At 40.1% G+C, this 24,810-nt stretch overlaps 1 protein-coding gene and 1 pseudogene across 3 annotated transcripts in view; one reads left to right on the top strand and one right to left on the bottom strand.

Annotated features, from left to right (window-relative positions):
- The window catches only part of XPNPEP1 (X-prolyl aminopeptidase 1), a 66,298-nt gene that overhangs the window by 41,058 nt on the left and 430 nt on the right, over positions 1-24,810 (bottom strand). Inside the window, exons 2-4 of one of the 3 annotated variants that reach the window (XM_043986949.1) lie at positions 22,955-23,171; positions 20,285-20,335; positions 16,180-16,304 (exon numbers count right to left, since the gene is read on the bottom strand). In XM_043986949.1, coding sequence (XP_043842884.1) covers positions 16,180-16,296 — 117 coding nt within the window. In that variant the 5' untranslated portion in view covers positions 16,297-16,304; positions 20,285-20,335; positions 22,955-23,171. The remainder of the gene's footprint in view (positions 1-16,179; positions 16,305-20,284; positions 20,336-22,954; positions 23,172-24,810) is intronic. The other 2 variants (XM_043986948.1, XM_043986950.1) reach the window with 2 other exon arrangements.
- On the top strand, positions 20,630-21,809 carry LOC122742612 (annotated as a pseudogene).

The raw sequence follows: 24,810 nt of genomic DNA, 5'->3' as shown, positions 1-24,810 counted from the left end.
CCTGGTTTAAGTATCCACACCACATTTTTGTCATAAAAGGAATTTGGTAGGACTACTACTTTGTCTATTTTCCCAAATAGTTTGTATAGTATTGGAATTAACTGTTCTTTACATGTTTGATAGCATTCACTTGTAAATCCACTTGGTCCTGGGAATTTTTACTTAGGGAATTCATTGATGGTTTGTTCAATTCCTTTTTCAAAATGGGGTTAAGTATTCTATTTCCTCTTCTATTTATCTGGTCAATTTATATTTTAGTAAATATCCATCCATTTTACTTAGATTGGCAGATTTATTGGCATAAAATTTGGCAAAATAGTTTCTAGTTATTGCTTTAATTTCCTCCTCATTGGTGGTAAATTCACCCTTTTCATTTCTCATACTGGTAATTTGGTTTTATTCTTTTTTAAAAAATCAAAATAACCAATGATTTAGCTATTTTATTGTTTTATTTTTTCATAAAACCAGCTTTTAGTTTTGTTTATTAGTTCAAAGGTCTTTTTACTTTCAATTTTATGAATCTCTCCTTTGATTTTCAAGATTTCCAATATGGTGTTTAATTGGGGATTTAAAATTTGTTCTTTTTCTAGCTTTTTTAGTTGCAAATGTTGTTTTTGTTGCTGTTGTTTCAGCCTACCTAACATTTATTATCTACCTACTATATGCAATGTCCTATGCTGAAGACTATAACCAGTAATTATTTCCCCAAGGAGACTTTAATAACTGCATCTTTCTCAAAACAAGTAAAGCAGTCCCTCCCCTCCCCCCAACTTAAAAACATTGGGCTTGGGGCAGCTAGATGGCGCAGTGGTTAAAGCACCGGCCCTGGATTCAGGAGGACCTGAGTTCAAATCCGGCTTCAGACACTTGACACTTACTAGCTGTGTGACCCTGGGCAAGTCACTTAACCCCCATTGCCTTCAAAAAACAAACAAACAAAAAAAAACATTGGGCTTACAAATGACCTACACATACAAAGAGCCCCCTTATTTCATGCCTTAGTCCTTCCCTCCCTTGGTGTCATGACAGACCAATCGAGGAGGAGAAGGGGGGAGAAACAAACTTGGACCTTTGAAAAATCTGTAGGTTCAGAAGTAGAATAAGCAAAGAAATTGAAAAATAGAACTGCTTATAGGAATAAACAACTTGACAGTCATACTTACAGTTTGCATGCATTTTCACTGACCACCCCCCCACCACCACCACCATGGCTGAAATGCTCATCCTCTTCATCTCTCCCTCCTGGCTTTCTTGGCTTCCTTCGAGTCCCAGCTAAAATCCAACCACCAACAGGAAGTCTTTCCCAATCCCTCTTAATGCTAGTGCCTCTATTGATTGTTTCCACTTTTTGCTGTATATACCTTATTTGTACATAGTAGCTTATATGTATTAGACTGTGAGCTCAAGAGCAGGAATCGTCTCAACTTTCTTTTTATCCCCAGCACTTAGCATAGTATGCAACATAGTAGGCATCTAATTAATGTTTATTGCCTAACTTACTAACTGCATCTCCTCCCCCAAAAGATCCACCCACATAGAAAGAGCTTTCTCACTTTGCCTACTGTGGGGGAGATGATTGTTAAGTGTGATCTCTTCTAAGTGCTTGTAGAGAAGTACTCTAGAAGGTGAAGGTTCCCACAAACCTCCTCTTCAAGACTCAGCTGTCTCTCTCCTCCCCTCCCCAAATGTTAACTTTGTTTTGGTTTTGGTTTTACTAATGGACAGTTTTCAACTGTCTAAAGTTTCAACAATTAGAAATATCTGTGGGGCAGCTAGGTGGCACAGTGGATAAAGCACCGGCCTGGATTCAGGAGTACCTGGGTTCAAATCCAGCTTCAGACACTTGACACTTACTAGCTGTGTGACCCTGGGCAAGTCACTTAACCCCCATTGCCCCACAAAAAAAAAAGAAAAAGAAATATCTGTGGGTTAACAAGTCTACCCTTTTAAAAACACAAATTCCTTCTTCCTCCAGAATGCTTACCAGACCATCAGCCCTTAAGAATACTGTCTGAACAAGCTGAATTATAGGCTCATAGAGATGAAAGGAACCTCAGAGAAAATCTAGCCCATGTGCTTTTATCTTAGGGTCTGTGGTGAGATCCCCATTGGTCCATGAACCAAGGGAAAGGAAGAGAGAGAAGGGAATAAGCATTTATAAAGTGCCTATTATGTACCAGGCCCCATGCTAAGTACTTTATAAATAGCTCATTGGATTGAGGGGGAAAGGGATGAGAATTACATCTTTAATTTAATGTATTCAAAAAATTGAGTTCAATAAAATTAATTTCTTTCTCTTTTTTTTTGCATTTAAAAACATGACTCTGAGAAGGGGTCCACTGTCTTTGCCAGTCTCTCAAAAGGACCCACTGACACAAGAAAGGTCAAGAAGCCCTGATCTAACATGGTTTCCTCATTTTACCAATAAGGGAATGGTCTGAGAAAGTTTAAGTGACTTGCCCAAGACCACTGGGGATATGTCACTATTTTTGTGGGAAACTATTCTCAAAGTTTCAAACAACTTTCAAAGAAGCTTTTGGAATACAATCTCATTATGACACAGTTGTGAATTTGGGTTTAATGTTCTGCATTAAGACCCTGTGACATAAGAGCTGGGATTGAAACCTAGGTGTCTTGACTTCAAATCTAGTGCTCTTTCCACTGGCCCCCACACCAAACCTGGCAGAGCCCTGAGGGAGTGACAGATGATATCTAGAGAGGGGAGTCCTGGGAATACTTTGCAGAAGGTCAGGCTGAGGGAAATATATTGGGGCGGGGGAGGCACTTAGGATAGCATCAAGGCATAGGAAAAGACCTGGAAAGGGAGATGGGAGAAGGCTATAGACAAACTGCATCGATTTCAAAATACTGCTGGCATGGGCTGGCCCATGCACCCTCCACCCCGCCAAAAAATGTGGAGGGCCGTCTTCTCTTGCTCCTCACTCCCACAGTACAAGACCTCCTAAGACTCTTAGCACTATAGGTCGGCTACATAATGGACAACAGAGATCTTTGTTGCTGTCCTAGGAATCTAACTATCATGTGTAACATTGTTTCTATGAGAAACTTGTCTTACATTCCAACAGCTTTGAAAGAGGTTTTTGGAATATGACTTATTGGTCAATTGCAAAGGGTTTGCATTGCATGATTGTGAGTTTGGATTTGGTCTTCTATTTTAAAACCATCTGACATAAAAACCCACTCCCCCAACGTTTTGTAGTTGTCCTCAAAAGATTTTTTAGTTTTTTAGGCAATTAAAGAGGATAAGCAACCTGATCAGAGCCAAAATGTCTTCCCCTCAACATTGTGGGTTCCTTAAAAATGCCTCCTCTCCCCAAAAGCAATCCTGAGTCAAGATGCCCAAGTCTCCACACTAGAGATAATAACCATAAGAGGCAAGATAAATGCTTCTCTAGAGGGAGGAGGAATTAGAAATGTGTGGATGTATGCTTGGCCTTAGATCCAAGAAAGATCTGGAGTAAGGATAGATATCCAGACATGACCTAAGTGTGTGGTGGGATAATGAGACCCCACCCTACTGAGGCTGGCTATCACTCCCACTTCCTCTCTGACAACCCAAGAAGACAAAGGAAAATTCAAAAGCCAAATCTTCCCAGCTCTTAGAAGGTTAGAGACACTCAATTAACATTATCACCCAAAAACATACTTTTGTTTCACCATCCCTTAGGTAATCTGGTGAAGCCCATGGACCCCTTCTCATAATAAGGTTTGTGGCTGAGCATGGCATACATGCATATGCCCATAATCCTAGGGAACTAAAGGCTTGTGGATTATTTGAAATTGGAAATTCTGAACTACAGAAGGACTATAGATGATACTGGGTGTCTGCATCAAGTCCACATCGATACGGTGCTTCTTCTAGTTGTGGAGGGCCACCAAGCTAAGAAGGGGTGAACCAGTTTCCCTAAGGAGCACCCAGGTGAGAAAAGAAAACTTCTTACCAATCAGCACTGTGGGAAGTGGCCACAGCTCTTCCAGCACTGGGAGACTCAGTTTTCTTTGTAGCATACATTCATAATTGAATGAAATACCAAATTTCAACTAGAGGTTAGTGAAAATAAAAGATATGTATTTTTCCCATCCATGTTCAAGACTCCCTGAAATCTATCCACAAACCCCATCAGGATCCAGGAACTCCAGGTTAAGAACCCGTGGTCTCCTAAGAAGGCAAAGGGGACCCCACAGGTATCCTTTCCTTCTACCCCCTTCCACATCAGATCAAAGCCAAAATTCTTGGATCCTGATCAGTTCAAGTATCTCACCTCCTCCACCAGGCCTTTCCCTAATGTTCTAGTCCATACTATTCTACTTCCTCTGGGCTCCTCAAGCTCTGTGGCACTTGTCCCTTTCTCTCTGGAGAACAGAAGTTTCTCAAGGGAAGAGATGTTTTGGTTTTTTAGCCTTTATATCCCCAGTGTCTTGTGTATAACAAGTGCTTAATAAATTCTTTTTAAAAGGATTAAAATTTCAGCACTTCCCATAGCTTGTCCTGAAGTAATCCTACTTAATAGCTTCATGTGAGGGCATTGGATGAAATGATGCCGAAGGCCCTCAGAATCTGTAAGATGGCATGTGTGTTCATTACTGAGCCAGGACCAGACTTCAAGAGCACGGACAATGGGGCTACAGCTTACACTTCATAAAATCCTTATCCACAAGCATTGAGGCTGTGTGACAAAATCGATGAGGAACTATGAGCTCAGGATTGTAGGCCTGGGCTCTGACACTCACATGTGTGACTGAATAAATCATTTTAACATTCTAAGCTTTGTCTTTCTCTTTTGTAAGATGATATAATTGTGCCAGATGAGTAGTTCTCAAACTTCTTGGCCTCAGGACCCCTGTATACACTTAAAAGGTATTGAGGAGGGCAGCTAGGTGGTGCAGTGGATAGAGTGCTGGCCCTGGAGTCAGGAGGACATGAGTTCAAACCCACCTCAGACACTTGACACTTAAGTAGCTGTGCGACCCTCGGCAAGTCACTTAACCCCAACTGCCTCACCAAAAAAAAAAAAAGGTATTGAGGACCCTTGCTCCCCAAAGATCTTTTGTTTATGTGGGTTATATCTACCAATATTTAGCATATTTGAAATTAAAGCATATTAGGATTATTACAAAAATAGTTTTTCTTCACAGACCCCCCCCCAAAAGAATCTTAGAGACTCCCCTTCAGGGGGAAACTGGACCACATTTTGAGAACTGCCAAGCTAGATAATCTCTAGCATCCCTTCCAGCTCAAACGCCCTGTGATTTTGTGAGTAAATTCTATTACTGTGTGCTCACCTGTGATATAAAGATGAGTATGACATAGTCTGTGCCTCACAGAGCTTCCAGTCTAAAAGGAGTCAAGACATAAACCTATGAAGTGTTAATAATATAGAGCAGAATGTGCTAAGTGCCAAATGAGGAGTAGACAGTTAAATGTCATAAGAAGTCAACAGGGAAAAGTTACTTCCAACTTGGCTAGCAGAGATACACAGAATTCAAGTCAATTCGATTCAACAAACATTTATCAAGTATTTACAAAGCTAACAGGGACCAGGCTTCACACTGAGCACACAAAAAGAAGTTAAATAGTCCCTGCCCTCAAAGAGCTTATGTTCTATTGAATGAATGTAAATGAGATGTGAACTGGACTTTAGAAGGAGTTTACCCATTATGGGTAGTAAATAGCAGGGGACCAAACACATAGTAGGCATTTGTTGATTGACTGATTAACACTGGGGGCAGGAAGCAAGAAAGAACACATTCCAGGTGAGAGTAAGGGCACAAAGAAAGGCAAGAAAGTCTAAGGGATTCTTAGGGAATGGCTAGGCAGTCAGCTCACTCTGGATGGAGCATAAGGTATGGGAAGAGGATTAGTAGAAGATAAAGCTTAAAATGTAAGATTACAGAATCTAGGGCTGGAAGGGCCTTAGAATAGCAGGCAGAATTCAAAACCCAGGTCCCCTGATTCCAAATCTAATGCTTTTGCTCCTCTGCCAGGATGGATGCTTCTTTTAAACTGATGCCAGACTGTAAGGGGGCATAAATGTCAGGCTGGGGAGTGTGTAGGGGATAGAGAGGACTGTGAGATAAGAACAGTGCATTAGCAGGATTCCTCTGGCAAGTTTATGATGGCTGGTTTATGGAAAGACCAGAAGCAAATAGACCAGTTAGGAGATTATTATACTATTGGTCTGGACAAGAGGTAATGAGGTCCTGATCTCAGCAGTGTCAAATATTAAAATATAGGTTTTGTATCTGCCTGCCTCCTACAAACAGATCAGAGAAATAATGTTTAATCTCTCCTACAAAATTAATAAATAGATCAGAGAAATTATAATATCTTATAATATCTCCTACTAACTAGATCAGATAACATGATATCCATACCTGTCCTCCTACGAAATAGATCAGAGACAGACAGAAAAAAAAAATAACATCAATTTAATATTTAGTCCCAAGAAGAAAGATAACACAACATGATCATGTGGGGACTCCCCTCCTAAGAGAGAAGCTCAGGGACTCCCCATTTCTGAGGGTTTATATGGTTTTAGTCCACTGATTACAGGGAGTTGTCAGTTTCAATAGTATGATACAGAAATAAACCCAGAAGCAAAAAGCAGTTTAACAATTTCAGTTATGATAAGTATAGAGGGAATACAGAAGCATCATGATAAGACTACAGAATTCCAAAAAAGGATTTGACAAGGATGAGGCTGCCCAGATGTTATCATAAGATAGGGACTTACTATCCTGAGGGAAAAGAAGTCACTAGGTAGGGTCTTTTATCTGCTAGCTATCTGGGTTCAGGTTTGGAGTTCAGTTGAAGGACATTTTGCTCCTATTAACCCAGGGTTTCATAAAAAATGCTTTTGCATAATAAGGTACCTCCATCAAATCCAGGTGATCCATATATTCCTATTAACAGCAGGTATTAACACAACTAGATTAACACATCTTAAGAATGCAGTAGGGGCAGCTAGATGACCCAGTAGATAGAGCACCAGCCCTGGATTCAAGGGGACCTGAGTTCAAATCCGGCCTCAAACACTTACCACTTACTAGCTGTGTGACCCTGGGCAAGTCACTTAACCCCAACTGCCTCACTAAAAAAAAAAAGAAGAAGAAGTATGCGGTAAATAAAGGAGACACTCGATAAAGATTTTTTGAATGAGGGGAGGACTCTCTGCAACTGGGCTGTCATTGGCAAAGCTTCGTATGTTTCCAACTGCAAACCCATTTGGTCCTACATGGACTTTGGCTTTTTTTTAATTTTGTCTAGATGAAAATGACTGCAGCTCATTTCCTACAGGGTCAAGGTAGCAATGGCAGCCCCAAGAAGCAGCTTGTCAAAAGCCAGCAACAGCACCAGGACTGCTAAAGACGGGGATCCTGGAAAATCTGTTTCTGGTTTTCTTTTCTTTTCTGGGGGAAAAAAAAAAAACTATCACAGACAGGGCCAAAAAGCCCTGCTTTTCAGAATTATTACAGATGGAGCAAGACCCTGAGGGCTGTACTTGGGCCAAAACCCCAAGAGGGGTCCTGAGGGCAGAGAAATGGAGTAATTGGAAGGATTCCTTGCAGGGCAGTAATAACAAGGTTTTGGCCTTATGCACTCCCTTCCCAAGTGAGAAGGTCCCTCAAGCACCAAAGCTAGTCCTAAATATGATGCAAAAAAAAATAGAAAGGGTGGCTTCTCGCCTAAGCAGCACCACAGCCAGATGAAAACTGTCCACAGTTACAGGGACAACCCAAGCCAGACCACCAGGGTGCCACGCCCATGTATAATTAGGCAGTCACATTAATCATTTCTGGAAAGACTCCAGGCAGGGAAGGGTTGTGTGGGTGTTTTATTTGCGTTACAGAAAATACACAAAGGACAGAATTCAAGATTGCCTCTCCCCCAACTATCCCCCTAAGGAAAAATTCCATCAGCCAGGAGGCTTCCCTGGAAAACAAGCAAAATGGACTTTCACTGTCTTAGCCTCCTTCTGGAAGCAGTGAGTCTAGAAGCACACAGGACCAATGATTCCCCCAAGTACTCTCAGTCCAAGAAAACACACCTATAGCCTTCTCATATAGCACGGCTTCCCTTTCATGATCAGGCTAAGATCAAGGCTTCATAGGCAATTTCAGATAGCCAAGCTAAGAAAATCTGAACGATTGTTATGGGTTTTTTAAAGAACAACAGTACATCGAGAAGGCAGGAGTAAGAACCTCAGTTAAACCCAGATAAGCAAAGATCATGACAAATGTAATGACTGCCACAGTTGAGCCAACGACCCGTCACACCCTCTTCAAAGAGAATACACATTTAGAAATGGTACCAAAAATACCGGATATTTTAGATGAAAACCCAAAGGAGGGATTTGGGCTAGATCAAAGCTTCTTAAACTGTGGGTCACAACCCCATATGGGGTTACCTAACTGAATGTGGGGGTCATGAAAAATTTGGCAACAGTAAAAGGTTACAAATATACACATAAAAATTTTTCAGGCAAAAAGGGGTTATGAGTGGAAAAAGTTTAAGAAGCCCTGGGCTAGATGATCTCTACTGTATCCCACAATCCCACATCCCCACCATAAAACACCACACTCCAAATATGAAGTAGGAAGGACAGGAAGGAAGGTGATTATTGGCTGGCAACAACTGTTAACCATCCCCTTTGGGAACTCCTTCTGGGAATAGTAAGCCCCACCACTGGAGATGACAATGAAAAACAATTTTCATGACTGCAAAAAAAATTGGCCCCAGAACAGCACCTAAGCCCATCGAATATCAAGATGACCTTGGCTTTGATACAAGAACATCCCCTGCTAGCAAATACACAGTCTGGATTCAACATTGAGACAAAAGAAAAACTCGGGAGGAACCTTCACCTCGCCTACAACCAGAAACCTTCGGCCCTCATTCAAGGAAAACTCCCAGACCAAAGATTTTCCTGTGTGATTAACTGGAATTATGATTTCTGTTTGAAGCCTTCCAGAAAAATGACTTGTTTCCAAAGGAAGCAGAGCTGATCCCAGGCCACTAACAAAGAACTCAGGGATAGTATCAAGTTTCCAAGTCAGAAGAGATCATCAGTTCAAGGTGTCAGAGGACAACAGCAGAAATTCAGGCTGCTCATCCAGAGGAGATTGAGGCTCATCATTCAGTCTACCACTGATACAACATAGCTGTACTCAGAGAAGGTGGGCAAACAGAAAATGAAAAATCCCATCAGCAGCTAAAGGAAGGAATCAACATTTAATAAACCAGTGCCACAGGACATGAAATCCAACCCTGAGGAACAAGGACTTCAACAGCCAGAAGGAGAGGACCAGAGGACTAGACTAGGACACTAAAGGATGTCGATGTGTGACTACAGGCAAGTCACTTAACCTCTATTAACCTTGGTTTCCGCATCATCTCTACTTCCATCCCTAGCACTTGACAGAGTGCTTTGCACATAGTCAGCACTTAATAAAAGCTTTTTCATTTTCTTATTCATTCACTTGTAAAATGAAAGGGTTAGATTGGAGCAGTAATATTGAAGTCAAGTAGAAACAGGAGCCACCAATCCATATATAAGGATCCCTGTAAGCCACTTACTGACTTGGGTTTAAAATGTAATGTTATCTATGCTTTATTGTATTTTTATTTTGTTAAATACATTTCAACTACACGTTAATCTGATTCAAGCCCACTTGAGAGTGTTGTAGGTAGGCCGCATGTAGTCCAAAGGGCTGAGTGTTTGAGACCTTTGGAATAAGAAACCTTTTTGTTTTTTTATTTTTTGTTGTTGGGTTTTTTTTGTTTTTTTGCAGGACAATGGGGGTTAAGTGACTTGCCCAGGGTCACACAGCTAGTGTCGAGGCCAGATTTGAGCTTAGGTCCTTCTGAATCCAGGGCCAGTGCTTTATTCACTGCGCCGCCTAGCTGCCCCCGTAAAGTCACTTCCAGCTCTAAATTTATAATCACATGGAATGAAGACAGAGTGTAACCTCTATATTGTGAACAACCTCTTCTCTCCCCCAGTAATAATCCCTTCATTAGCCCTCAATGATTGACAGTCAAACACCAACAGTGGTGACAGTGGTCCTCTTCTTTCAATTTAATTCAGTTCCAAAGCCAGATTCACCTTATGCATAGCTCCAATCAATCAGCACTCCTGTGGAAACCTTCAATTTCTCCTACCAAATTAAATCTACACTCATTAGTTTGACATGCAAGGCCTTCCACAGTCTGACCCCATCCACTTGGCAGTGGGACTTCACGCTTCAAGTAAGGGTTGGGTTAGACTAGAGAGATATTTGGCACAGTACCTGGAACATAGTAGGTGTTTGATAAACATTTGTTAAATCAATGAGTCATCTCCTCTTGATTCCATCCCAAGAGTATATTTATCTTTCTTGTCTTTCTAAGATTTCTAGCCTTATATTCCATATCTTCACCCAACACTCAACACTTCTGCCAAAGTTAAAAATTGATTGTTTCCCTGTAATAGTCTCTCTGCTTTTTCCTCCCTTGACAATTTTACTCATGCCCACTACCTTCAGCTGGAATGTAAACCAACTGGGAGAGTAACTTCAAGGCCAACTCAACCATAACACCCACTAGGAAGTTTCCCCAAACCATTATTTCTCCCTCTAAATACCTTCTATGGTCCTTCCTCCATGCCATTCCCAGGTTATTTGTCACATTTTCCTCTTGTCTTAGAGTTACCCATATCTCTTTTCTCATCCATTCCCCTTACCACCACCACCAGTACCAGCAGACTATAATTGCTTTGAAGGAATGGACCATTTCTTATTCATTTTTAAATCCCCCTTGGTATATGAGAAGAATCAAGTAATAAGTGTTGAATAAATAAGTTTAAACTATTAGATCCTGAAAGCATTTCTTCTACCTGCCCTTCAGTTTACCACATAGTACAGAAAAAAAACAAGATACTGGTGTCTCCTTTCCCAAGTCAAGAGACTCAATTTTGCCCTCTTTAAATCACTCTTCAAAAGAAAAGGCAATTTGGCATCTAGTAGTGAAAGGGAAGTTTCAGTGGAAGGCCATACTCATACTAAGGAATTTCAGAGAATCACATAATCTCAGAGTTGGGACAGAACTTAGTGACCATCTAACCTAACCCATATCTGAAAAAAAAAATCCTTCTATGGCATATTAAAGAAATAGCAATCCGCCCTGAGGTATCATCTCATTACTATCAGAAATGACAAATGCTGGAAGGGATGAGAGATAAATTGTTAACACTAATGAACTGGGTGGAACAGTGCACTGGTCCAACCACTTTGGAGAACAACTTGGAAACATATCCAAAGGGCTTTAAAACTGTGCTTCACCCAACACTCAACCTTGACTCTAGGTCTATATCCCAAAAAGATGAAAGCTAAGGGAAAACTACCTAAATGTACAAAAATATTTATAGCTGCTCTTTTTCTGGTGGCAAAGAATTGGAAATTGAGGGAATGCTCATCAGTTGAGGAACAGCTGAATGAGTTGTGGTATATGATTGTGATGGAGTACTATTGTGCTGTTAGAAATTATAGGGGAGAGGAGGTCAGAAAATCATGGCAAGACCTATATGAACTGATACAAAGTGATGTGAGAAGAACCAGATCATTGTGCACAATAACAACAGTGTTGTAATGATGATCAACTGTGAATGACTTAGCTATTCTGACCAAGATAATGATCCAAGACAATTCCAAAGGACTCATGATGAAAAAATGTTATCCACCTCCCAGGAGAAAACTGATGATCTGAGTGCAAATTGAAGTGTAATCTTCTTACTTTATTTTTCTTCCTTTTTTAAAAAGATGACTAATATGAAAATATGTTTTGCATTATTTCACATGTATAATTGATATCATATTGCTTGCCTTCTCAGAGAGTGGGGGAGGGGGTGAGTAGGAGGGAGAGAATTTTAAAAGAAGTCTAAAATTTAAAAAAAAGAAACAGCCATCCAGCCTTTGCTTGAAGACCCTCAATGATGGATAACCTACTACTTCCTAAGGCAGCCCATTCCACTTTGTGATATATTTTGGTAATGTTTTTGTTTTTGTTTTTGTTTTTGATGAGGGACAAGGAGGGAAGGAATAGCCAGGCCCATTTGAATATGCCAGTGCTTCAATAACTCCCCCAGGCAAGCAAGTTATATTGTATTGGTGCTACAACTATTTCTGGGGCCCCATTAATAAAAATGCTAACTACACCACTAGTAACAAACATTACGCACTTAAGACTGGCATTCAAGATTATCCAAAATGTGGTTTCACTACATTTCTAATCTTACCTCTATTGTTCCTCTTGACATATATCAAATTCTTTTTTTTTTTTTTTGCGGGGCAATGAGGGTTAAGTGACTTGCCCAGGATCACACAGCTAGTGAGTGTCAAGTGTCTGAGACCGGATTTCAACTCAGGTCCTCCTGAATCCAGGGCCGGTGCTCTATCCACTACACCACCTAGCTGCCCCCAACTTGTATCAAATTCTATAGCCAAACTAAATGATTTTCACCTCTTCCTGAAATTGTCCCATGCTGTTCAAACTCAGAGCATTAACTCAGGCCATTGCCTCAGCCTGGAATGCCTTTCCCATATGCCTGCCTTGTGAAGTCCTATGCATCCACCTCCTTTTTTCTTTCCCCTTTGGCCTCCTAGTTTTACCCTCCCTTCTATCAACACCCCACCCTTTTCTTTCCCCTTTCCCCTCTTACTTCTCTATAGGGTAACATAAAATTCTATACCCAACAGAGTATGTATGTTATTCCCTCTTTAAGCCTAATCAGATGAGAGTAAGGTTGAAACAATGCTCATCCCTCCCTTCTTTCCCTCTATTGTAATAGGTCTGAATTACCCCAATTCTACTCTACCTTTCCTCTTCTCCCAGTATAATTTTCTGTTCAGTTCTGAGCTTTTCATTAGGAAAATTTTAAAGTCTCCTATTTCATTGAATGCCCATCTTTTCCCCTGAAAGATTATGCTTAATTAATTTTACTTGGTGGAGGCAGCTAGATGGCACAGTGGATAAAGCACTGGCCCTGGATTCAGGAGGACCTGAGTTCAAATTCGGCCTCAAACACTTGACACTTATTAGCTGTGTGACCCTGGGCAAGTTACTTAACTGTCACTGCCCCGCCCCCCCAAAAAAATTTTGCTTGATAATATATTCTTGGTTGTAATCCAAGTTCCTTTGCCCTCCAGAATATCATTGTTCCAAGACCTCCAATCCTTTAATGTTGAAGCTGCCAGGTCCTGCGTAATCCTGATAGTTGCTTCTTGATATTTAAATTGTTTCTTTCTGGCTGCTTGCAGTATTTTTTCCTTTAAGTGATAATTCTGGAATCTGGCTACAATATTCCTTGGAGTTTTCCTTTTGGGGTCTCTTTCAGGAGGTGATCCATGGATTCTTTCAATGACTATTTTTTTTTCCTCTGATTGTAAGGCATTGGGGCAGTTCTCCTTGATAATGTCATGAAGTATGCAGTCCAGGCTCTTTTTTTAATCGTGGCCCTCAGGCAGTCCAATTATTCTTAAATTGTCCCTCCTAGATCTATTTTCCAGGTCTGTTGTTTTTCTGAAGAGGTATTTTCTATTTTCTTCTACTTGTATATTCTTTTAATTCTGGTTTACTTCTTCCGGTTGTCTCATTGAGTCATTAGCTTCCATCTGCCCATTCTGATTCTTAAGGAATTCTTTTCCCCAGTCAGCTTTTACACCTCCTTTTCCATTTGTCTAATTATATTTTTAAGGTGTTATTTTCTTTTTCCAAGTTATTTACTCTCTCTTGCATAACTCAAATTTCTTTTCCCAATTTTTCTTATATCTTTCTTATTTGGTTTATAAAATACTTTCTGAGCTCTTCCAAGAGGGCTTTTTGGTCTTGGAACCAATTCTTCTTCCCCTTTAAGGCTTTACATGTAGGCATTTTGACATTGTTGTCCTCTTCTGAGTTTATGCTTTGGTTGTCCCTGTCACCATAGTAATTTTCTATGGTGAAGGTTCTTTTCAGTTTCTTATTCATATTTTAACCTCTTTTGTGCCTTTTAAGGTTGAGCTCTGCTCCTGGGGTACAGCAGACACTGTCCCAAGTTTCTTTTGCTGGGGGCCAAGGGCCCAGTCACTGGCTTTCTGCTCTGAAGCCTCAGCACCTTGCAGCTTGCTCACTACACTGGAGTGGCCCAGACTAATTGGGCCTGTTGGGTAGCAGATACCCCTGTGGACAGATTGCCTTCTGTGTTGGGGCTGGGGGCCTCACCACTAGCCTGCTGTGCCACTAGCTTGCTTAACTAGGACTGAGGGTTCTCAGCTATTGATCTGTGCTATGACTAAGAGACTTTTGCTGGCTTGCCCAGACACCCTCTGGGCTGAGCTGTGCTTCCCTTTTACCCAAGTGAGACAGACTTTTCCTGAAGACATTCTAGGTTATCTTATGCTGGAAGATTGTTTCACTCCTTTTTGTAGGTTTTGCAGCTCCAGAATCCACTGAGAGGCTTAAGTAAACATTGTCTCTGAGGGAAATTTGAGAGACCTCGAGCAGCTTCCTGGCTTCACTCCCTGAGGATCATTTCAAATACAGCTTCATGAAGTCTCTCCTAAGACCCTCACAAAAAGCTATCTTTGTCTCTTCTAAAGTCACATTATTCATGCCTCTGATGCCCTTCTCCCACTCTGCCTGGTACTATAGCAATCCATATATTTGCAACACCTCCCCTACCATACTGCAAGCTCACTGAGGGCTAGAACCATCTTTACCTATCTTTGTACTCATTTATTCCCTGAAGCAGGCAGACATTCTACAATGTCTTACTATAATGTCTCAGAAAGAATGGATATTCAGTTTGCTGTTTGCTGAATTGCAGCAGCTAAAATTGAAGCAGATATGCTGTTTAGTAACCACATCAGTCTTTTCATGGGTCTGTGTTCACAATTTCCTCATAGAGACCACACACTCCTCCCCAAAGACAGAAGCTGAGCTTCTGTTTTTTATATTGTGCCCCCTCCCCATCCCACCACAAAGTAAACTCTAGGAAGTTACCCAAGGCTAGCTAACTATGGCGTATGATTTCAGATACAAAAGTAAAAAATACATCTTCTCTCCTCCGTCTTTGAATAGACATGGCTAGTCATTACAAAATTAGAGAAAAGACTTAAGCACCTCCATAACAGAGAAGAAATAATGTCTGAAATTCATATTCAGATAGATGGGAGAAAGTATAGAAAGAGACCCCAGATGCCTACAAAAGACCCTATGAACAAGTCGATTCACTTCATCTCAAAAAATTTCTCTAAATTTCACAGTGACTTTCTTAGTCTGACTCAAGACAATAACAATAGAAAGGGTAGCATGGTGTGATATACAATTATGTTGTCATCAGCAGAACACAAGTTCAAATATCCACACTTATACTTACCTAGGTGACCAAAAACAAGTCATATAACCTTAGGGAGCCTCAATTTCCCTATGTTAAAAATGGAGATAATACTTATACTACTAATCTCATAGGGTCACTATGAAATGACTTTGAAACTTGAAGTTGCTATATAAATGGATGTCATTATTTATCACCTACCACATTCAAGGAACAGAATGAAGTGCTGGGGATATAACAAGGAAAGCAAAACACTTTCTGCCCTCAAAGAACTACATGCTATTAAAAAACTGGATTTGACAGGTACAAGGCATAGACTATCTTAAGAAAGGGAAAGAGTGACAGATATAAACATTGTGGAGCCTGAACTCTTGCCAAATCTCATCTTGAATCAGCCAACAATGTAATTATATCCATACAATAATCAGCCTTATACTTAGTTCTGAACCCAAAGTAAGTTTAAGATCCAGAGTTTGGGCACTCAAGGTGCTGACACTCTAGCTAGCAATACCAGAGGCACACACATTAAAAAATAACAACCACCACCAATAGTACAAGACAAGGTGCAAATGCTACCTCATAAATGGTTGCCACTGGTCAAGAGGAAGTCCAAATGGACTTTCACATATTTATTGGGCATAAACTGTAATACAGGGTATTTTGCTGGGTACCAGGTAACCATGACTGTATTAAGTATATAGAAGGTGCTCTGTGGAAGGAGAACCCACATCCCATCAGATAGGCAGAAATAAAGCAAAAACTGATGAAAGGAAAGGAGTTCTACCATTAGCCAAATTCCACCCTGTACCTGGTGAGCATCACCCGATGGGATTATGTAAGCTTGAATCGGTTCAGTCACATACTCAGTGTTCTTCATGGCCTGTCTCAACTGCCGCAGCAATTCAGAAGTCACCTTTGGAACCATTCTGTTGTCTAGAAGAACATAAGACAGGATATTTCAAAACCAGACTGTCCCATATACACCCATGACTAGTTTCAAATAAGCCGTAATGAGAACTAACATCACAAACTCATCTTCTTCTCTATCTTTCTATCTATCTATCTATCTATCTATCTATCTATCTATCTATCTATACACACACACACACACACACACACACACATCTTACCATGTATCTTCCCCCATGTCCCCTCCCCCCTTTGACATACCAACTGTGAATATGACCTAGAATTTCTTCGGCCAGTTGGAAGGATGTCTAGTAGGTAATACATGAGAAGAAAAGTTTACTCTGTAATATTCATTTTAATACTGTTCAACTGAAAGTTATTCCTTTGGATTGGAGAGTCAGGAGACCTGGGTTCTGCTCCCAACTGCCATTGTGTGACCCCGGGCAAGTTATCTTACCTTCTCTGGACCTAAACTTTTCTCATTAATGAAATGAGGGTATCAAGCCAGATAAAATGTAAGATTTAAAATTTGATAATTTTAGAATGTATATAAAAAGTAGTTACATTTAACTCTGATGTACATTAAAGAGGGTCAGCTAAGAATGTGAAATTCTAAATGGGACACTTCATTCAACAAATATTTATTAGGCACCTCCTATGTACAGGTCATGAAACTAAGCACTAGAGTACAAACAAATTTAAATAAAATACAATCCCTAAGCTAAGGAGTTTACAGACTATTAAAGGAGTTAGTCACAAAAAACAGCAAAAATTAAACAGATGATAGTGAATGAGAGACAATGTACTATACAAGTTCATAGGAAGAGGAGATTGGCTAAAGAGAGGATCAAAGAAAACTACACAGAAGTAATAACAGAACTAGGCCTTAAGGACCGGTATGATTTCAACAGAGATTAGGGGGTGGGGGGAGGGGCAGCATTCCATGGAAAGGAAACTGTGAGCAAAAGCCCCTCTCTCCCCCAACACTCTTTCCTCTCTTGCTTGTCCCAACACTGTTCTCATCCATGTCACCCACTCATAGAGAGAATGCTCCAAGGCTCTGCCCTGCACCCACTTCCCTTCACTCTACAATGGCCTCATCAGCTGCCATGGGTTTATCAGATAATTCCCAGATCTATACATTCCACCCTATCCTCTCTCCCAAACTCAAGCCCTACTTTACCAATTGCCTAATGGACATTTCAAACTGAATGTCTCATGGAAATCTCAAATTTAATGTGTCTAAAAGAGAGGTCATTTATTTTACCCCCAAACCCATTCCCTTTTCAGACTTCCCTATTTCTACTGAGGACCCCATCATCCTTTTCAGGTCCCAGGTTTACTATCTCAATATCATTCTCAATTGTTCACTTTCCTTCACCTCACATATCCAATCAATTGGCAGATCTTGCCATTTCTACCTTTGAAACTACTCTTGGATCGTTCTCCTCTCCACGAACACAGTCATCACCCTGGTCCAGGTGCTTATCATCTCTCACCTGGACTACTTCAGTAGGCTTAATTGGCTTCCCTGCCTCAAGTCTCTTCCCCACTAGAAGTCATCCTCCATACATCTGTCAAAATGATTGTCCTCCCTCACTCAAACTCCAGGGGCTTCCTATTACATCTAGGAATAGTTTGTTTCATTAAAAATTAAAAGAAATGTTAAGTTTCAGTTAGAGGTAAGTGAAAAGAAAGATGTCGATTTTTTCCCTATCCAAACCCATGAATCACCTGGCATCTATGAGTCTATAGGCCGAGGTTAAGGAACTCTTGTCTACATGAAGCCTTTTATGGTCCTCTCAGATGCTAATGACCTCTTCCACCAAAATCATCTGGTAACTATTTTGTATACAATTATATATTGTTGTTGTTGTTGTTGTTCAGTCATTTCAATCATGTCTGACTTTTCACACCCCCATTTGGGGTTTTCTTGACAAAGACTGGAATGGTTTGCCATTTCCTTCTCCAACTCATTTTACAGATGAGGAAACTGAGGCAAACAGGGTTCAGTGACTTGCCATGGGTCACACAGCTAGTAAATATCTAAGGGCAGATTTGAACTCAGGAAGATGAATGTTCTTGACTTCAGTCCTGGCACTCAATCCACTTTGCTACCTGGCTGCCCACATACTTGTATATGAACATGTTACTTCCCCACCAGAATATAAACTAAGCTCTCTGAGAGCAAGGACTGTCTCTTTAATCTCTGTGTTTCTGCATTCCAAGGCATAACACAGTGTTAATATACAGAAAGGCTTAATAAATGTTTATAGATTAAATGACTTAAAGTTTAGGCCAAGGAAAAGAAGACTCGTGGTGTGTTCAGAAACACAAAGTACTCCAAGTTTGGTTTCAGTGTATCCTACAAATAAGGGAGTAGGTAGGGCGGAGCCTAGCCGCTTTGGATACTGTTTCTGAGGCTGAGTACCTTTGTACAGTTAGACCAGAAGGAAAGAAAGGAAGTTTCTGATTACATAGAGAGTGAGTCACCCTCATCTCTCCATTCTGGATATTTACAATATTAGCTAAAAATTACGCCCTACTTGCCCAGGAAAAGATAACATCAGAAAACCAGAACTCTATATCTAAGATCCTTTCGGTAGAGACAGATTCCTCCATGAAGAAGAGCCATGGTCTATGAGGAAACCTACCCTTGTTACACTTGTTAATTACTATCTGCCCACATTCTCAGTGAGATGAGTGGAGGGAAGGCCCAGTGCCAAAAAGCTAAGTCTAAACTGTACCATGGGACTCAGGTAACCATTTACAGCAAGCTTTAAAAGAGGACCTTTTGAAAAATCACATTACATCAAGCCAGTTTGCTTGTAAATGGGATTCCCTAATTTTTCAACTTTACCCCAGCTATACATTTTTTGTAGCAATTTGTACATTTTATAAATAAGAAACTGTACAATATTCAGATTCCAGAAAATACCGCAAACCTACAAATATCAGCAAGTCAAAAATCAAAATGGTACTTCAAATGGTGTACAAACTTTGTGATATGTACCCCATAATTTTTTAAATTTTGCAATTATAACTGACCACATAAATACAAATGTCCAACTATACACACATATTCAACTATTTCTTTAGCTACTTTTAATGACTGTTCTAAGTTTATTATTTAAGTTACAGCCAACATTTGTGTAACATCACACTATATGAAGAGATGATTTATGGTCTATTAATGAACAGTTAACATGTGGCACTTAAAATCTTGAAATGTGCTCAACTGTTCACTCTGTACTTATTAACACCATCAAATGTCTCTGGGGGGGCAGCTAGGTGGCACAGTGGATAAAGCACCGGCCCTGGATTCAGGAGGACTTGAGTTCAAATCCGGCCTCAGACACTTGACACTTACTAGCTGTGTGACCCTGGGCAAGTCACTTAACCCCAATTGCCTCACCAAAAAAAAAAAAAAGAATCCATTTAAATGTCTTTGAAATTTCTTTTTAATCTCCCGCTTCTTTTATTCTACTGAAGGCTGATTACATTTCTGCAAAATAACAATGTAACCAATGTTAACACATCTGTATTTCCTGCATATTTATTCCAGCTATGATTTTGCAGCAAAAGAAATGTTATAGGAAGCCCCAGCTGGGGTTTGCCCCTAAAGCAACAGAGAAAATGGCTAGTTACTCAGACCCTAAGGACTGAAAACCCTTTCAGATGCACAGGAAAGAAGTGTATCAACAGCAGCCTCTCCTGAACCACTTTAATAGCTTAAAAAAAAATAGCACTGGGTTCCCCTCCTAAACCCCCATCAACCAGAGGCAAAAATTATTGGACTGAATAAAACTGTGAGAACCTGGCCAAGGCACTTTATCTCTGTAGACATCAGTTTCCACTTTTATAAAACGAAGACGTTGGAACATTTGAGGTCAAGGGTCCTTTCCACTCCTAACTGATGATCTAACCACTCTCTGCTAGGTTTTTCATTTGTTTGTTTTCAAGGTAGTGAAGACCCAAGTTCAAAACCAGCCTCAAATACTTACTAGCTGTGTGACTCTGGGCAAGTTAACCTCTGCTTGTCTCAATTTTCTCACCTGTAAAATGGAGATACCTCTCAGAGTTGTTGTGAAGATCAAAGAAACGATATTTATAAAGTGCTTAGCACTATTCCAGAACACTTAAATGCTTGTTACCTTCCTATCCTTCTTTGATTATATATATTCATATCTCTCCCCCACAATAGGGGGGAAATTGCACTGGATGTAAACTTAAAGGAAGAGACACAAAAAAAAAATCATAAAAAGCAAACATAAGGGCTGTTACAAAGCGAGGATGGGGCATGTGCCTCTCCACTGTGGATCTTCTCGAACCAGGTCTCACTCGCCACCATGTCCATAACCATTTAGCAGGAGTTTGAGGGGGTGAATGCTGAGAACCAGTGGCAGCCCATGTACTTGGAAATTCAAAATTAGTCCCTTGACTACCATCATAAAGTGGTGAAATCTCCAGAAAATAGGAATGGAAACAGAAACGTCAGCCCATATGATCATAGTCATGTTAAACTGTAAAATACTGAAAATGATTACATCAATGCCAGCCTTGCTGCCATAGAAGGGGCACAAAGAAATTACATCTTAACACAGGGTCCACTTCCTAATACTTCTTGTCATTTTTGCCTAATGGCATGGAAGCAAAGTCTAAAGTAATTGTTATACTTAACCAAATTGTGGAGAAAGACTCTGTAAAATGTGCACAATATTGGCCAACCAAAGAAGACCAAGTGATGCTGTTTGAAGAGACAGAATTCTGTGTGAGGCTAGTGTCAGAAGATGTCAAATCATATTATACAGTACATCTACTAAAATTTAAAAATATTCATAGTGGCAAGACTAGGATAATATCTCACTTTCATTATACTACATGGCCAGATGGTGGGAGTCCCTGAATCACCAGCTTCATTCCTCAACTTCTTATTTAAAGTTCAAGAGTCTGGTTCCCTGAATACTGAACATGGGCCTTCAATAATTCACTGTAGTGCAGGCATTGGCCGGTCTGGCACATTGGCATTAGTTGATACCTGTCTTGTGCTGATGGAAAAAAGAGATGATCCTTTTTCTGTTGATATTAAGCAAGTATTACTGAATATGAGAAAATATTGAATGGGACTTATTCAGACTCCAGATCAGCTAAGATTTTCATATATGGCTGTAATAGAAGGAGCAAAATATATAATGAGAGAGTCAAATATACAGAAGCATTGGAAAGAACTTTCCAATGAAGATGAGGCACCTAACTATGAGAGTTCACCACCTCATCCAACTAAAATAATTACTGGAAAGTACAATGGGAATAGGGTGGGGTTAGAAAAAGATGAAAAAAGGGACAAAATAAACATTACAGAACTCTCCACCAAGATGCAAGATACAGGAGAAGAGAGCACTGAAAGTGAAATTCGGAAACACTACCGAGAGGATCAAAAAGCTAATACAGCTCAAAAGGAGTAGCAGATGAAACAAGCTAAATGAGAATGAATGAAAAAGAAAAAGGCCCAGATTGACTGATACCTAAATCTCCATGATCTCTGAATGTTCAGAAGCTATAAATTTTGAACCATTGACATGCAAAGTAAGACCTGAAGCCCTCTCCGGGAATCTCTAGAATGCTTCACAGTTATCTGTTTACAACATAAACTATATATCCAGGGGACCCAAGAGTACCCACCAGCAAGAAGACTTTGCAAAACAAAAATCCGATGTATTAAGTGTTTTTTAAATGCTTGTAAGAATCATAGAAAGATGTAAACAGAACAAATTTGGAGAGACTACTTTGTAATGTACTGCTATTCTTACTGTATTTTTATACTTTTGGGGCAGTATTAAATATGTTTTTTAACCTGAAAAAGAAAAAAGTAAACATAAGATTTCCTAAAGGATGGAAATCTGAGGCCATTGAGTATAAGAGCAAGTAGCTCCCAAGATGCTTCAAAAGATACTGAAAGCAGCCCCTCAAAAAGATGTCTAGAGGGTGTGTAGTGGATAAAGCACCAGCCCTGGATTCAGGAGGACCTGAGTTCAAATTTGACCTCAAATATTTGACACTTACTAGCTGTGTAACCCTGGGTAAGTCACTTAAACCTCACTACCCTGAAAAAAAAAAGAAAAACCAAAAAAGAAAAAAAGATGTCTAGAGAAAATCTTCAAGGAATGATAATTGTTATCTTTTTTATTTTTTAGGAAGCCTAAAATGCTAAATTTCCCCTTCCCCCCATAAACACATATCACATATTTCTATGGAGTGTACAGAACAGACATTGCCCACTTCACACTTCTAAAATGCTCACTAAATTCTGGTTTTCTAAAGTAGTCAAAACAGCACTGTCAGAAATCCACTAACTTTCCTTCATTATTTTGTTCCTTTTTTTCTTAATCAGGCAACTTCCATATCCCCTAAGTTTCCCTTGGAATACAAGATACAATTACCTCCTCTATCTTCTTCTACATCTCTACATCTATTTCATCTACTTCGATATCTCCCCCCCTCCCAGAAAAAACTGTTAACCCCAATTGTCCACGGAGTCAATGCCCAATTTTTTAAATTCCCTGGGTTCATGTTGGCCATCAAGAGCAATTCCCTTTTCCAAGGTCCTTCTTTATCAATACAACCCAGAAACCCTAGAAGGAGGTCCATACCATAGTTACATTTAGAATGATTACCTGATTGTCCTCAGATACAGGTCCCTGTGCCTTAGATTCAAATGTCCTTATTCCTCTCTGCAGAAAGGTCTGAAGACTTTTGCCCAGGAAAGAGAAATGGCAGGCTTGGCAGACTTTGACCACAATAAGCAAGGCAAATTTTAGTCAGTGTCAGCACCAATCTGAGTTGGAAATATTCTTCCCTGAATCAGGAAAAATTCTTCCTTCGGATATCAATCTGTGATTGAATAAATGAATCCCAGAGATCAGATTTGAAGGAAATTGCTCTAGAGATTGATTGCAAGTCTCTTCACACATCAATTAAATGTAAGAGAAAAATGACTTCACATTATTAGTTTGAATTTTTACCACACTAAGAGTCACACAATCTTAGAACTGGCAGGAACCTCAGAGACATCTAATGCAACCCTCCCATTGAACTTTAGCCCACAGTGGTTAAATGACTTACCTAAGGAAACACAGTATTGAGTGACAAAGCTGAAACTATAATTCATTGTCTAGATTCCTTTCCACTGTTACTGTATTGCTTTCCCAGTACCTGGAAACTCAATGTCTATGTGGTTGTATAATATAATAGAAGTCTCATGAAGCTGAGGGGTGGGCGAAACTCATCTGTTATGCTAAACTGGATAAGTCACCAAATACACAGGATTCAATGTCTTTGCAAAACAACTGAATTATAAAATTTTATTATTATTATTTCACTTGTTTTGCTGCCACTGGAGAAGACATGGGTTAAAACCAGCTTCCTGCTTATGTTTTTTTCATCTGTAAAATAAAAGTATTAGATTCTCCATCTCCAAAGCCCCTTTGTCTGGGTCAGGATCCCTTTGATTTCTTACAAACAACTCAGGCCACAACCTAGAATTGCCAAGACAACCTTCGGTATCCTAGCTGATTCAACCAACCCCTCCATTCAAGAGGCAGATTAGCCCATTTCTGAGTTAGGCAGGCCTTTTGCTTTTCTGCCTTAAGGAGCTGTAACCCGATCCTCTACTCTCTCTTTGTGCCTTAAGCAGCTCTAATCTAAGAAACAAAAAACCAGTTCCCCTAGAGGAAAAGACTGAAACTCTACCAGTAAAAAGTTAGAGGATTATTATCTGTGTTAACCTTTAACACCATCACTCCCCATAAAAAACTGGGGGCCAGACTAATGAGGAAGAGCTCCCACAGTATCCTCCTACTTCAGCAGAATCTATCTGCCATGATTTGAAAATCCCTTTCCTGTTCTTAATAGCCTTGAAAGGCCTCATGGCATTAGGTAAAGAGCATTGAATTAGGAATCATCAAGAGAGCAGGGTTCTAATATGTCTACTACCACTCACTCATTGAATGACAACAAGCAAGTGATTTCATCATTCTATCCCTCAATTTCCCCATCTGTAAAATGAAGAGGTTGGACATCTATTTGATTTCTAAAATCCCTAAAAACATTAATATTCTCTGCTCTACCTATAAAGCTATTACAGGCTTGCTTTTCAGGCAGGTTCTTTTATTGCCTGGGTTTGAACTACTGTAGCGGAAAGAGCACTAGATTTTAAGTCAGGGGGTTCGGATTCTAGTTGCTGCCCTGTCATTGTGTGTGACCTGAGCACGTCATTTCACGAATGTGAGTTTCGCTTGCACCATCTGTAAAGTGACAGGGTTAGACTAGATGATTTCTAAGGTTCCTTCTAGTTTTCAGATTCTATTTCAATCAACTTGATTCAACCGCAGAATTAACACTCACCAAGCAGAGGGAAAGAAGGTGCCCCAGCTGAAACTACTATCGTCTCCCTTGCCCTCATCCCCCACTTCTACCTAACCTACACCAAAGTAAAGGGTAGAGCACTTCCTACTCCCCACCGGCCAGGTGG

This window comes from Dromiciops gliroides, chromosome 2 (assembly GCF_019393635.1).
Source record: "Dromiciops gliroides isolate mDroGli1 chromosome 2, mDroGli1.pri, whole genome shotgun sequence".
In the NCBI taxonomy this organism is placed as follows: domain Eukaryota; kingdom Metazoa; phylum Chordata; class Mammalia; order Microbiotheria; family Microbiotheriidae; genus Dromiciops; species Dromiciops gliroides.
Note: the sequence above shows the minus strand (reverse complement) of the source record. Positions and strands in the feature narration are given on the sequence as shown.